Below are 15,246 nucleotides of genomic sequence, written 5' to 3' on the forward strand. Positions count from 1 at the left end.
TACTTTTTCAATAAACAGGATAAAGACAGCCATTCGCACATTGCTTTGGGACTCTTGTATTGTGTCTTTCATTCTCTTTTAATATTTTAGTACTGCAATGTCTATAAGGCCAGGTTTCACAATGAACTCACCCGAAACCCTGGCTGATTGGGACCCACACCCAGTTTCACACCTTGGCTCAGGCGATTAGAGGGTCATCAGGGGGTCCTTTTGTCCCTCTGTGGGGGGATACTCCCACCAGGTTTAAATCTGGGACTCCCCACCATTTGACCTTAGAACTGAAGAAGCTTCTCGGATGAGAGGTGAAACGTCTTCAAGTAACTTAAAGAAGTCCAGACGCTTTTGTTTGCAAGCTCCTTTGACTATGCTTGTAGCTCATATTCACGAAGGTAGGACGGTTTGGTGCTTAATTTCATGTTGTGCTCATACGCAGAAACAACAGGTAGGATGTTGTGATAGGATGGATTTCCAGAACAGACAACATGCTAATGCTAAGCTAGCCGAGAACCCAGGGTAACGTTAAAATTGAGTGAATGCCGACCTCAGCCCAGCAGCCAGAACCTGAACGTAAGCAGGTAACAAACTGATGAGCAGTCAGGCTGAGCAGTTTGTGCTCGTTTTCTTTTTGCTTTGTGACGTCGGCTTTTTGTTCTACTAAGAGAGCCGTGGTGTAATACTAACAGAGAGATCATATGCGTGTCCTCATCAGGGTGTGTGGGACTGCAGCCATACTGTTTAATGGTAATTTTGAGACAGTGCCTTTCAGGTCATTTTACAGAGTAACATTAAAGTAATGTAACAATTATTTTAACAAATTACTTTCTTTAATTAAGTAACATACTGGATTACTTTTAAGAAAATATTTCTGTGTAATAATTACTTTTTTGGAGTAATCAAAGCACTGTTGGTGTGCATTCAAGCCAAAGAACATATATTTCCAGCAGAGGTAGCACAACTTCAGCCTCTCACACTGAAGTGTAGTGGTTGTGAGGCTCTTGGGATGTACTGCTCCTTCTGAAGCAGCTCGTGGTTGAGAGGAGGATGATGGTCGCTCAGCTTTAGATACTGGGATGTTTATTTGCTTCAAGTTGTGGTCAAGTGCAAGCAAAACCTTTGAAGACATATTTGTTTCTTGTTCAATGGGACACAGTCTGTCTCACAGACAAGTCAGCAGTCTGTAAGAGAGATGTATAGGGCAAAGATATATCCAAGCTCCCATCACCTTGACCTGGAAGAGATCTTGTAAATGTGTACCAGCATCAGCTTGACAGAAGGATCAGCACCTCCTATATGCTGACTGTACGCATGAATAAGTAATGGGTATAGTACATTTCTTTGTGTCCAAATAGGCATGATCCCACAGGTCAAATTGCCCGGCGTTGCACCATAAAAAGTTTTACAGTTCATCTTTTATTTGTTAAAGAAAAACAAAACCCACAAATGACAAACCGCACACTTTTACAAAGCTTAAATATACTAATATACAGTTAGTAGAATTACCCATAATGGTAATATATCTGGATATTTTAAACCATAAATTCATCAGGAAGATTTTTGATGATGTAAATAATTATACAAGCAATCTACTTCTGCAACCAGCGGAGTCGACCCCCACAGGCCAATAGAAAGAATGCAGGCACTTCCATATTGGTTTCACTTTTCAGACCCTGAAGCTGCATTAATCTTAAACCTTTATAATATAAAGTATAGGCATTGTATTTTGGCACATTGTTAGATTTTTTTTTGTTTTTTTTGTTACTGCAAAATCAGTAGAATATTGTGAGGCCATCAATAGAAATGCATTGCATCAGTGTAGTGACACCCCCCACCCCACTCCCAAAAATTTGCTGTGTCACTACTAGTGCTCCAGTGGATGGATGGATGGATATTTCCACACGTATACAATCTGACACTTCTTATGAATTAACTTCATACTAAGATAAGGAAAGATGTACAGCGTCCTAATTTGTAGTTACAGCTCTTTCCTTTTCAAACAGCACCTGTCCTGCTTGGTTATCTAGTATTGGAATGTATAATATAATGTAAAATCAGCAGCACTTACTGTTCATGTTTACCACACACAACCACAATTTGTGTTGCAGGTATGACATATTTCACTGTCACTGTCTCTATTAGACAGCATAAGATTCAGCAAGACAGCTTAAGCCTTCTTCGATCCCTCTTTGAGTGAGTGTTTAGATTCTTTGCAGAGGTGCTATAAGAACTGTGAACTTCTTGTGCTCAGGTATTTCAGAGATTTTTCCCAAGTGTTTGAAAAGACTTCTATAATTAAAATTCAGTCGGAGAAAACACCCTAGATGCATCTGTTATCAGCAACTCCAGGCCCTATTGCTAATCTGCCTCTCCCAAGCAAGATCCTAAAAAAAAAAAAACGTGTGTGCACTCAGTTAAATAAGTACCTACATTCAGACCATCTGTTTGACATTTCCCTGTCTGGTTTTCCTGTTTTGTGTTTGGGCCATAAACAGTCTCTCAGTGAATACAGATTCTGACAAGCTCTGGTACTGTTCACTCTCACTGCTGCTTGTGATATTGCTGATTGTCTGATACAGTATCATTTGGTAGTGTTGGACTGCTCGGAGACTTACAATAGCTAAGTCGATAAAGTGGAAGCACTAAAGTGATGCTCCTTTAAACCTGATATCTGTATCTTATCCATAGGTCTGTTCCTTTGTACTATATGTCAGCTGGTACTGCTTAAACATACATATGCACTTTGAATCTACAGCATATGCACTCTGAAATGACATTGTGCGGGATGTTTTACTTCATAATCATGATGTGACTATCTTAATGGCCAGTCAGGGTGGAAACAGGCTACCTTGACAGTTTAAAAGGAAAAAATGAAAAGGTAGGCACTATGCTCAGAGGTCTGTGGTAACTCATGTCTCTTTGGTCCAGGTTCTCTTCTGGGAGGAAGGATTGGAGCAGAGTGAAGCAGACAGAGTGAGGGTTATCAACTGCACAGCTCTGCTCTCCGGCTTGAAGGGCAGCACACTTTATCTGATCTCAGTCAGAGCCCAGAACAGTGCTGGACTTGGACCCTGCAGCACACCTTTTAATATCACCACCAAGAAACCACGTGAGTCCACACACAAAACTGGGATCTATTTACTTTAACCGCTTTTTTCATGTTGACTCGAGGGTCTTTCTTTTTTTAAAAAAATACGTTTGAGTCTGTTTAATGGAGTTTAGACATGACATACTCGATATGTGCCCAATGATGATAATACTTACCTCAGTCTCAGCTGTTACTGTGTAATTACTCACACCAATAATATCACTATTATTATCCTTCTAATAGCAGGAATATTAAAACTGAGATCATATTAGGATAGTATTTCAACATGCTGTTAGGGGGCCATATTGAAATAAATATGTTTAAATATAAGCAAGTACTGTATTTATACTTAAACGTCATGCTTTTTACCTGTTCCATGAAACAAAAAAAAAATATTCTGATGAGTGCATCAGATTGATGTCAAATCACAAAGTTTTACAATCATTAATTGTAACATTTACCATCAGAGTTTGCAATATTGTATGGAAAAAATCTTAATAATCATTAAATACACAGTCAGATTTGTGAATATAAATTTAAGGGTTTGTGGTTCATCATAGAAAAACTTTTTCAATACTTTTTCAATACTTTTTAAGATTCAAAAAATATATTACCACTTCATTGAGACTGCTGGAGATCTTCCCAATATTATATAATGTCTGATATTTTATATCTGCTTTTTACCATAAGGGGCTTTTGAATACCTCTTTTATAAACCTAAACCCTACAATCAAAATGTATTTAAAGCATTGCATGAATGTAGATGCATTCCTTTCAAGAATTTAAACTTTTATTGTGATTTAAAGTAAATTAAATCACAATAAAAAGTGGTACTTGTTTACTCACTCATACCCATCCAGTCATATTCTCCCAAATAGTTGTGCAGCAAATCCATCTTTTCAGGAAGAAAGCCGTCTATACTGTCACATTTCTATGGTAACACCCCTACAGTTAATTACCAGACTACTGAAGCCTCCAGCTATTCCAGCTGTTTCTCACCTCAGGGTAACATTCACACATACACCTACATCACAGCTGCCTCTCTTACACTCTTTGATTTTCTTTTTCACAAACACCAATTTACAAGTTACTTTTTTTCTGATTATAAAGTCAAAAGTTTTGTACCTTTGTCTATTAAACTAAGCTAAAAACCCAAATGAAAGAATTAAGAATTTTGCTAAACTTGTTTCCTGTGTGATAGCTGAGTGAAAACAAAAGAGAGCCGTTAATAAATTAGAAATCACTATAGGCTGTAAGATTGGGTCGATTCTTTCAATAATACAATATCAATGTGTCCACAAGTCCTCCTGTTAGTGTAGTTCATTAAAAGATAACCTGATGAGCAGGCCCCTGTTCGGTGCAGGTTTCTATTCAAACATGTCTTTGAAGACAATAAAAGGCTCAGCTTCAAAGTATCTTCAGGTTCGAGCCTCTTAATTTCAAAAGCCCGTCCTTTCTTATTATCCCTTAAATATAGACAAACATGGAAAATGTTTATCAGTCGTAAAAACTTCATTTGATTATGGAACAACTGAAACTTTAATCTATTACATCCTCCACACTTTATAATGCACTTTTGTACCACACGGAAATTGTACATTTTCTCCATGACTGCTTTTATTAAAAGCACACTCAGAGTGGATCTTTCAGCTCCTTTAAAGTCACACCTGTTTTAACTTCAAACATGTAACAGTTTGGACACATTGGGCTCTTGACTATCAGCATCTCTTCTATGTTCTTATACTGACTTTTCAGGGATTTGTAAGGCTGTTATCTCATGGTGTATATCAAAGGTGACGCAGGTGACAGAATGGCATCATGTGATGCCCCAGAATGAGACCATGTTGGTAAGAATAGTGTGGAGGACATACTGGTTAAACAAGTGTGTGCTGACAGGAAAGGTGAAAAGCTAACTCTTTGCTAAAAATTGCCTTGGTCAGAGGTGAGAAGTAACAAAGTAAGGTTACTGACAACTTTTTACTTTATCTTTGAACATATTTACACAAACATCTGTACTTTCTACTGCTTACATTTTCTAAAGAGCCTCCTTACTTTAGCTTTAACACATTTAAATAAGGTTCTTATTTCCCAGCTTTGTGCGCCTTCAAACATCGAATCAGTTTGAGCCTAAATAAAAAGAACAATGATACAAAAGATAATCCTGAGGGGAACAATGTTTTTTAATGTGGCAGGTAATTTCAAATGCAACGTTCCTATCAGCTCAACAAATAACAGCAAACACACAAACTGGTTGCATGCAGTCTGCCGCACAGTTTCTGCTAGCTAAAGGTACAGCAGCTATATTTCACAGGGAGAGAAAAGACTGTGCGGTGACTTTACTGAGAGATGAGGAAAGAAAGGAAGAAGAGAGGTTAGATTTAAAGGTAAGGACAACTCAGAGGCATTTGATAAACTGCAGATTTAAAGCTTACATTTAATGTCCTTGTTTATCACATCAGATATTGGATCTGTATGGTGTGAAGTTTTTTTTTATTTATTTTGTTGTGAAACGTCTTGAAGAACAATGAGGTTAATACAAACTTTGTGTTATTTAGAGGTTGCATGAAAACAGGTTCGCTTTCTGTACCGTGGTGAATGTATAATAAAGCTGTGGTGTTCATGGTCACTGTTAGAAAAGTGTAAAAAGAGTGTACATTAATCAGAATTTAATCTGATAATGCCTATATTACTGCAGTGTATTCCACCTTTACACACACTTTCCACTGTCTAGTATAAAAACATTATATGCGGTATACTGTCAGTGTAGAGAACTGAAATCAGCCAAGATAGCTGTGAAATACTGGGCTACATCCTGTTCAATTCAGCTGTGCAAATCCACAAAGACCAGTAAACCTCAGAGCAGCAGTAGCAGGTCAGCTGATCACAGCTGGTATACAAAGAAAATCTACTGGAGCTCTCAATAGAAACTAATTCTTCTTCTTCTTCTTCTCCCCATGCTGAGCCACTACAACTGATATTAGAGTTCCTCTACCTGCCAAATCCCACTTTAACCTCTGACTACATCAATGTTTCTGTTTAGGTGTGAAGGCAACTCGCCACTTCAATTTTTTTTTTTTTTTTTGGCTGTGGGTCCTTAGATTTATTTCACTATGCTTAGGTGACAGTCAAAATACAGCAGCCACAGGTTTAGGGTTAAACACAACAAATATGATACATGACATATAAATGAGGTGAGCAAAATATTAAAAAAATAAATAAAATGAAACCAAAATAAACCCAATAAAATAAAATAACTGTAAATCTAAGTAACAATAGTAACTATTAACATAATAGATAGGAAAAAGAAATATTTCAAAACTCACAATGCAAAGCCGAACATAGGAAACAAATGAAATTGTACTTTGCACTCTGCACCATTTCTGCCTTCATAAATCAGTAGTTATCACAAATTATGATCCACCTACATTCTGAAGATTCTGAAAAGAGCCAATCTGCATAATCAGTATCCTTATACAGATTGCCATCTATATTAGGACACAGGACTGCACATGAGACTGCAAATGATTTCCTACACTGTGTTTATTTCTAATCAAGTAGTTTGATTTCCTGTGGATAGTCAAAGGTCATGCACCTTCATTTTTCTCCGGTTTGCTCTTGAAGGTTGACGACTATATGATGTAAAATGCATAATGGGCTACGTGCAGACTAGCTTAGAGAATACGATCACTGACACGCATTCATTTGTAAATCTTCTGTCTTTGTAATTACATGTCTTGCAGCACCAAGTCACCCTCCAGGGAGTATTGAATGGAAACTGACCAACTCTAAGATCTTTCTAAATTGGGAACATGTCAAAGCGATGGAGAATGAGTCCGAGGTGACAGGATACAAGGTGAGTTTGTCAGAATAACAGCAGAAAGTCCAGAACTGCGGAAACAAATAGAGCCTCAGCAGCTGTCATCTCAATAAATGGCTTTCTCATTGCAGTGGAAAGATAGACCTCAGCACTCCAGTGTTACATTATGGATTGGCCCTGTCTGGCCTTTCAAAATTAAAAGATCTGTTCCAGGTGATAAAATGAAAGGCGTCATGCCACAAAAGGAATGAAGTTTTTCTAAGCAGTAAAACGATGAATCATATTTGATCCACTTTGCATACTTTGTGTGGAAAAGCACACTGTTTGTGATTTATATATATACATACAAGACACACACAAAGGTAGTCCAACTCCTCTACCTCTAGGATAGTACATCATTATGTGCTATTGCTAGTTTTCTTGGCACAGTCTCAAGGAGACAGGCAGTTAGAGCAGGGCCATAGAAGGTCCTTAACCCATCACTATCATTGGTATCTCCTCCTTTTACAAGGGTGGCCTACACAATGACCTCCAAACAATCAGAAACTTTATGAAAGTGGGTTGAGGGCCTGATATCCTCCAGTGGGTCCTCTGCTTACCGTCCTCATGATGATGAGCTCTCTCAGACCTATGCAGCCTTATTGTTGCAAAACGTATTGAGGGCATTGGTTACAGAAGAATTCTAAGCTACTGCAGGTTGCAGTGAGCACTGTCGGGGTATTAATGTGGAAGTAGAAAGAACATCATTTCACCATATAGCAGTCATGACCAGATGCTGCTCGCCTGATTTCAGACAGAGGAGTTTGCATGTGTGGATTGGCTGGGTTATCATAGTCATCCAATGAGCTTGTCATGTCAGTAGCACCTTTGGAAACATTTTTACTTAGAAAACTGGTGACTTGTTCAATACTTATTTTACCCGCCGCACATACATAGTACATAGTCTTTAGCCGGCTCTTTTGCAGACACGACTCGAGTAAAGATTTCACAAAGACAATACTGTCAATATTTCTTGCATATTTTTCTTTTTTTTAACTAAATTTGCAGTTTGGCTCTCTACACTGTGTTTCTTTCGGAGGACTAAATAAAACTTTCTGCTGCGTTTTAATGATGGTGAAGCTACACAAATAAATGTGCAAAAATGACGTCTGAGGTGCTGTTCTCAAGTCCCTGAATCATCGAGCCAAATCATCCCTGTCATGCCGTGTGGCATTTTGAATTCATTACCTCCTAGAGATAGGATTGTATAACCAAGATGAAGCAACAGTATCGTGCGGCACTCTTGGATTTGAATGTGTTTTTTTACACACTAGTTTGATACGTTGAATGAAGTTACAAATTTTTCTGTTGATGAGTAAAAAAAGTTTAATATCTCACTGTTATGACTAAAGAATTGCATTTTGTCCTCCAGGTTGTGTATCGCCAGAACTGGCATGAGAGGACAACTGTACTGGAAACCAATAAGACCAGTTTGGAACTGCAAATCCCCTCTGGAGAGGACTACCTCATTGAGATCAAAGCTCTGACCGAAGGGGGCGATGGCACCAGCAGCGGTCCCATCCGCATACCAAAGATGTCCAGTAAGTTCCATACACTCCACAGCATGCAAATGATTGGAGCTGGAATTAGGCAGAGAAGCAGTGGGATGGGTGCACCGTGTGTAACTAATCCCCTGTGTGACTGATGTTGTTTATCAGCTTTACTGTAGCTTGAACAAGGCTTTCAGAATACACATATAAATTGTAAGTAGACTGTGCCATGCAACCAAGAGGAAGAGACACAAAATGTACACAGATATCTCACCCAAGAACGTTGGGCTTTTTAGCTCTTGGGGCTTTTTTTGTTTTGTTTTTTCAGAGCTACTTACCGTAGCTCAACATTTTGGCAAATATACTGACAATGATGAGTAGTTGATGGTGTGATAGATCTCCATTGATAGGGTAAACAGCACTTTATTTGTGATATTAAACATCTCATTAAGTCTAAAAACTGTTGGCAGCTGTGGTGTGATCACATTGTTAAACAATTCAACTTTATCTGCCAGTTTCTGGAGCGCTGGAGCTGATGTACAATCACAATGTATTATGTAGTCTCAATGAAAATATCAACTAGCAGACTCTGGCACGATTAAGACCCCGGAATGTAATCAGGTAAAGCTGACGTACTGCTTTGATTTCCTGCTTCAGACAGAATAAAGAGTTTAAAAGGCTGAAGCTTAGATCTGTTTAATGGTCAAAATAAATGTGTTAGTGATTATAATCATGTAATCTGTTTTGTTCTAACTAATTTTGCAATTTGGAATATTATCTGCAATTAGCAAAGACATGTAGATCAAACCTCATATCCTCTTTCAGTTTCACATTTCTGTCTTTAGAGTGAGTGGAAACATAAATGTAAGACAAACTGTAGAAAGAGCTATAAAAGCCATCTTTTAAAACACAGCTGTCTCTTAATCAATGCCAACAAGAGAAAATATGAAGCATGTTTTCATCTTTTTCAGATGAATCATGAAAACATAAAGCACAGTCGCTGTTTAGGTGTAGCTGATGGGTCACGTCAGTTCAAGATCTGATCATTGGGCTAAGCATTGGCGTTACCTGGGAAACAGACGAGGAGAAATGTAAACAAGCTGACTTTGCCAGAAATAATTATGACTTTATTTAACCTTTTATTTATTATATAGTTCAGCAAATGTACACACACACACACACTCACACACACACACACATATATATGTTGACCTTTTTACATTTGTAAATGTCTGATTCAACTAAATTGGTGTTCTTTAAATAAAAATCAAATGTTTTCCATGTAAATCTAAAGAGATGGGATAAGGGGGAGAAAACTAAATGTGTTATGAGAGTAGGTAAGTTAGGCAGGTAGAATGAAAATCTGAAATTAAACATCTTGTCTGTCGGGAGTATCTGCAGCTTCTGATCTTCAGTTGTCAGTCACTCTGACTCGTGCCTCTGCTTCTTTCTGTGTAAATCATCAGCAGGAAACCTAATTAAACAACTATTCTGTTATGACAATTTCTCAACTAAAGCAGACTTTGTCTTTGTAAATTTTCCTAAAAACAAAGCGACTCAAAATAAAATTCAAGGTTACAATAGCTCTAAAAACACCCATTGGCATATTTAACATTATATGGATATGGTTTCATGGAATTTAATACGATAAGTGCAAAAACTCTAAATGAAGAGTACAGTTTAAAAGAGGTACAGCAGTGCATAAGTGCAAAGGAAGCTACGAGATAGCCTGTGCCAGGAAAGCTATAGCCATTTAAATTCTAAAGTGAAGAGGTGCTTCATTCATTTTTTTCCCCAGAGAAGCTGGAGAAACACAATATCAGAGTGTTATCTGTGCAGCGTTTACAGAGCTGGAGTCAAACGTTATTTAGCTTAGATCAGCCCAGTGAATACGAGAAATAAAACCAGGTAGCCTTACTGTACAAAGATCAAAAATCCAACCAGTCCCTCTAAAGGTAATGATACACATATTTCATCTCACTCTCAAAAATAAAGCAAATGATTATCGTTACTTTAAAACAGTTAACAAATTATTTTTTTGGCTGAGAAAGATCCTCTTAAGTTATCCTCTTGAGAGGTGTAAAGGAAGGCAACTGAACTTCCTGGTTCATTCCAAGGAGAAAACACCAAACACTGGTTGAACAACACAGCATATGCAGTGAGGAGTGCTCAGACGTAGGAGAAACCAAACAGCCACTCCACAAACACTTGGTACAGCATAGGAGAGCCACCTGAGCAGCATAAGATCCAGCTGTACACCTGCATTTAAAGGAGAAAGAATACTCTTTTGAGGATGCCAGTGTTCACACTGGTGTGGATGTGAACACTAGCAAAGAAGACAGATGGTTTGAGAGAAGTAAAGCAGGTCATCTATGCCCACTATGAATGTCCACTGTTGAACAGAGGTGTTGGTTTATGACACTAGCGATCAGCCACCTATCTTGAGATCCCTTCACAGGTGTTTCAACCTCCATTCATACTTTGCTTCTGGTACCCTCAATAACTCACATAATGATGGGGTGGGGCAAAGTCTCGCTAAGGTTTCACCTGTCGCCCCAGTGACAGGAATGATCCGTGGCTTTTTTTTTTCTTGGCTCATTTAATGACTCATATGATCAATTCCCCTCAGGTCCACTTCAAGGGGGACAGCCCCAGTAGGGGTTTATTACCTTGGACTCTCCACCAGTTGTTCTATAACTCAAAAAGCCTCTTGGATGAGGGGCAAAATGAGGGCCTCTGAATATATAAGGAGAAATGCCATTCACAATCACTTTTAAGTGCTTTTAAGAATGCCTCTCTGTTATATTCTGGACTTCAGCAAATTTTCACCACTCAGATTTCTACATGCATGCACTTTACAACTGCTTTGATGTTTTGCAAAACCTTTGCACCAATTAGACTTTCCAGTATTCTCAGTTTGTCTTAACTTTACTCTCTGCAAATACCTCTCAAAGTTATGTAAGGAAACTATAATTTATTGATCAGTTTCTGATGTACAAATTGCAAAAAAAACCAATGCAATATTTTGCCCCAAATCCTTATCTAGCGAACCTCTCAGCTGTGAAAAGGAAACCTGCGCTAAGTGCAGCCACACACACCTAGGGGTGCAACCTGGCCAGTCAACCAGTGAAATTTGCCCCCGTAGTGATGCTGGCGACTGCTGACTGTGATCGATCAGCAGTTTCATGTAAACGTAGCAGAGCTTTTATAATAAGCTTAATCATTTAGATTACACACAACTGTCTATTTTCATTGTTACTAAATCTCAGTCATTCAAAGAACAGACACAGTTTGACATCTTTAAGTCGAAAGATTAAGAGAGATAAACAACATCAGCTTTTTGCATGTTAATATAGATGTTCTGAAATTTTAGGAAACAAAAAACGGCACTTTGAATGATCAGGACACGTTAGAAACACTGTGAACCAAACAACGAATGTGTTACGAAGCTAAACATACATCATAATGTAAGCACTTCTCCTCTACTCAGCGCTGTCATTTTTCCATGTCTAAACTCGAAAACTCAAAAAAGACACAGAAGTTATGTCTTGAATCTCTTTGCTAACATTATACTTTGTGTTCCTTTCTTTATAGGTCTCAACTCAAAAGGATTTGTGTTTCCAGTTTCAATTCATTTTCCCGCCCTCGTGATATTTTCTATGTTCATTTTGTAGCTTCTAATGCCTTTATAATCAGCTCTAGACAAAAGAATGAAAACAGTGTAAGATGGTCTTTTATCTTATTCCATCAGATTTATGGAATAAGCAGCGGAAGTAGAAGTTTTCCAAAGCTGAATGATGAAACCATTCTGACAGGTTGTCAGTTGCCCCACAGAATCTGTGGCCGGACCGCTACTCACAGGCAACAGCACAATTACAAAACATTTTCATCTGGCAATTTTCAGGACCACTGCAACCCTCCAGGATGCATGCATTTGATAAACATGGGAAGATGAGTTTCTTATCGTGCACTGAGAATTGAACAGCGCAGGTCCGTGTCCCAGTTTCCCCATTCGACTCTACATTTCCACTTTTTTTTGCCCTAGCTTCTAAGAACAGATAAAAGGCACGAGTGTCACCTTTTTAACATGCAGCTTTAAAACAGTCATTCACATTCCTTTATTTACTTTGTTAAGTGTTGTTTTAAAGCATGCACAAATATAGTAGTGCTATAGGTTTATCCAAAAAGTCAGCTACTGGTACACGGTGTCGGTGTCCACGTCAGTAAGTCAAAGTAACAAGCAACAATGATACAAGTCATTGGTATGTGTGTTTCATTGATCAGCATTTTCAGTGTATCTCCAAATAAAAATGCCTATGCATTTAAATAACTGATGGTAAGGAAATTTAAAGAAAGTACATCAAAATTAACACCAATAGTAACCTTTTTTTTAATAAGATAAGATAAGATAACCTTTATTAGTCCCACACGTGGGAAATTTGTTTTGTCACAGCAGGAAGTGGACAGTGCAAAAGTTATGAGGCAAAAATTAGAATACAATAAGAATAAATACAGTACACAACTGTACAGAATAGAATAAAATAAAATACTATATACAGTAGAATAAAATAAAATAAATATACAATAAGATAAAAATAGAATACAAATACAAATACTATATACAACTGAGTAAAAATACAACGATGACAGAAAGGATTATTGCACTTAGTATATAATATACTATTCTATACTGTTATATATTCTTTCAGATTCTTCAGTTAGAATTTCTCCTGCTTGTTTGCTTTAATGGTGCAGGTGTCTCCTCTTTCTGCATGAACCACCCCAAGGTAAACATGTGCACAGCAAACAGCAAACAAGATCTTTTGATTTAGATTCAGATTTACTGATATTGAATTTGACAGTTATTTGGCATGTGCATTTATTTTGTGGGATGGGCAAAAAATGTTTCTACACACATAAGTGAACGATGCCCAGCGTCCTTTTTTTCCCCACTCAGCTGCTGAGTGCATTACCCACAATGCACTTTGAACACCGAACATTCTCTGAGTGATTCTTGTGGGTTATGCTGTCGTAGCCTTGAGTTGCTAGGCGCACGCAGACGAGAGGCAGGCTCCAGAGATCGAGTAGACTCAATTCTTTCTAGCTCGATACCCAGCTTCACTTGAAACTGTTTATAAGATTTAGTACAGCTCGCTCTGGAGCCACAAAAGGCTTTGTGCACCTGTTTTCACATATGTAAAAAAAAAAAAAAAAAAAAAAAAAAAATATATATATATATATATATATATATATATATATATATATATATATATATATATATATATATATATATATATGTTCTTGAAATCTACCAGTTTGGATTCTCTAATAAAAGTCATAAAAATCTAGCAGTTTTTTTCGTTTTGTTTTTATTCCCCTGCTTTGGGAAATTAATCACTACACCTGGGCACGTTTGATAAATGTAACAGCTCACTTTTAGAACAACTGCATTTCATCCACTGGCTGTGTTCTAGTTCAAGTTAGGCTTGCTATTCTGCAACAGCGCCTCAGCGGCATTGTTTGCTTACACACCTGAGTGGAACAGAGTCATTGTTACTGTTAATAATTACCAGCTGGGCCTTTTCCCACTATGACAAATGAAAGCGTCCACTGTGAGAAACGCTGCTCTGTAAGCAGAAGCTCTGCCTGACTGTTAGACACACACACAGACATAATTACATTACACCAGATAATGGCTAATGTGACCCAAAAAGGGGGTATTTAGCAGAAAAGAGAGGCCAGTTATTTGCTCATCTGTACAGCAGTTGGACTGTTGAAGATAATTCCTGTTGCACTCTGTACCGGTCATTGCTTTTAATCGTGTTGGTTTTTGGGGGGGTTGTAACTGTACAGATTCTTCAGTTAAACATGTGTCCTACTGCTGCCTCCCTGGTCCATGTTTCAGCTTGAACTGACCATAAATGTTTCCTGTGTTGATGTTAAGCGACAAAATGCACATGATTCTTTTTAAATATATGTAAAGAAATACTTGGATTTGCTGCTTAAAGAGGTTGTGTAGTGGAAAAAAAGTTAACCAGTTAACCTGGTGTGTAGGTTGTAAGATCTGCTTTGCCTTATTAAATTAATGCTCTTTAAACTTATTGTGAACCCGTCTAAAACACGTTGATTGTAATTATTTTGTAAAAGGGCAGACGTATTGAAGATACAATGTAGAATGTCATTTATTAGATTTGTAAAGTTTTATTTGTGTCAAACGCATTTCATGAAATGTATTTTGCACTTGATGTGATTGTATGTAGAGTTTATTAAAAAGGAAGAGCGGTCACATAAACATCTATTATACATCCCAAATTGAAATGATAAACACTGACAAAAAGAACATTTGACATAATTGCATTACATCAGGACTAGAGCTTTTTTAAATACAGATAAAAAAAAGTAATTTGAAAAAAACATTTCTATTGAATACCTGGGAGAAATATTTCCATTTTGATCATACTAAATAGCTGAAAATAGTAGAAAATTGAGTTTGTTTGTCATGTTTTAAGTTTCACTTTTATTTACTATTACACATGTTTTAATGTCTTTCATAGACTCCTAAATTATGTATGATATATGGCTAGCTTGTGTGTGGTGTGCTGTAAAGTTTAGGTAAGAGTGTAAAATGGTGCATCTCCCATGTTTTTTTGTGAACACTATTCTTTTTATTTAGGATTATTCACTATATAACATCACATTTTGTTCTCTATGTATTCACTATTTTTCTGGGTATAATTTTAAATAAGTGCATCTTACATGAGACTCCCTTTATTTATTCTCACTATTGTGGCTGGAATATCCCATTATGATGTCCCAAA

At 37.4% G+C, this 15,246-nt stretch overlaps 1 protein-coding gene across 1 annotated transcript in view; it reads left to right on the plus strand.

Moving 5' to 3' along the window:
* Positions 1-13,631, plus strand: part of cntn6 (contactin 6) — a 57,207-nt gene extending 43,576 nt beyond the window's left edge. The window contains exons 18-21 of the mRNA XM_026168942.2: positions 2,923-3,103; positions 6,823-6,935; positions 8,311-8,479; positions 12,023-13,631. Of these exons, the coding sequence (XP_026024727.2) occupies positions 2,923-3,103; positions 6,823-6,935; positions 8,311-8,479; positions 12,023-12,102 (543 nt within the window). The 3' untranslated portion in view covers positions 12,103-13,631. The remainder of the gene's footprint in view (positions 1-2,922; positions 3,104-6,822; positions 6,936-8,310; positions 8,480-12,022) is intronic.
* Positions 13,632-15,246: the final 1,615 nt, after the last annotated feature.

This window comes from Astatotilapia calliptera, chromosome 5, assembly GCF_964374335.1.
Source record: "Astatotilapia calliptera chromosome 5, fAstCal68.1, whole genome shotgun sequence".
NCBI classification, from domain to species: Eukaryota; Metazoa; Chordata; class Actinopteri; order Cichliformes; family Cichlidae; genus Astatotilapia; species Astatotilapia calliptera.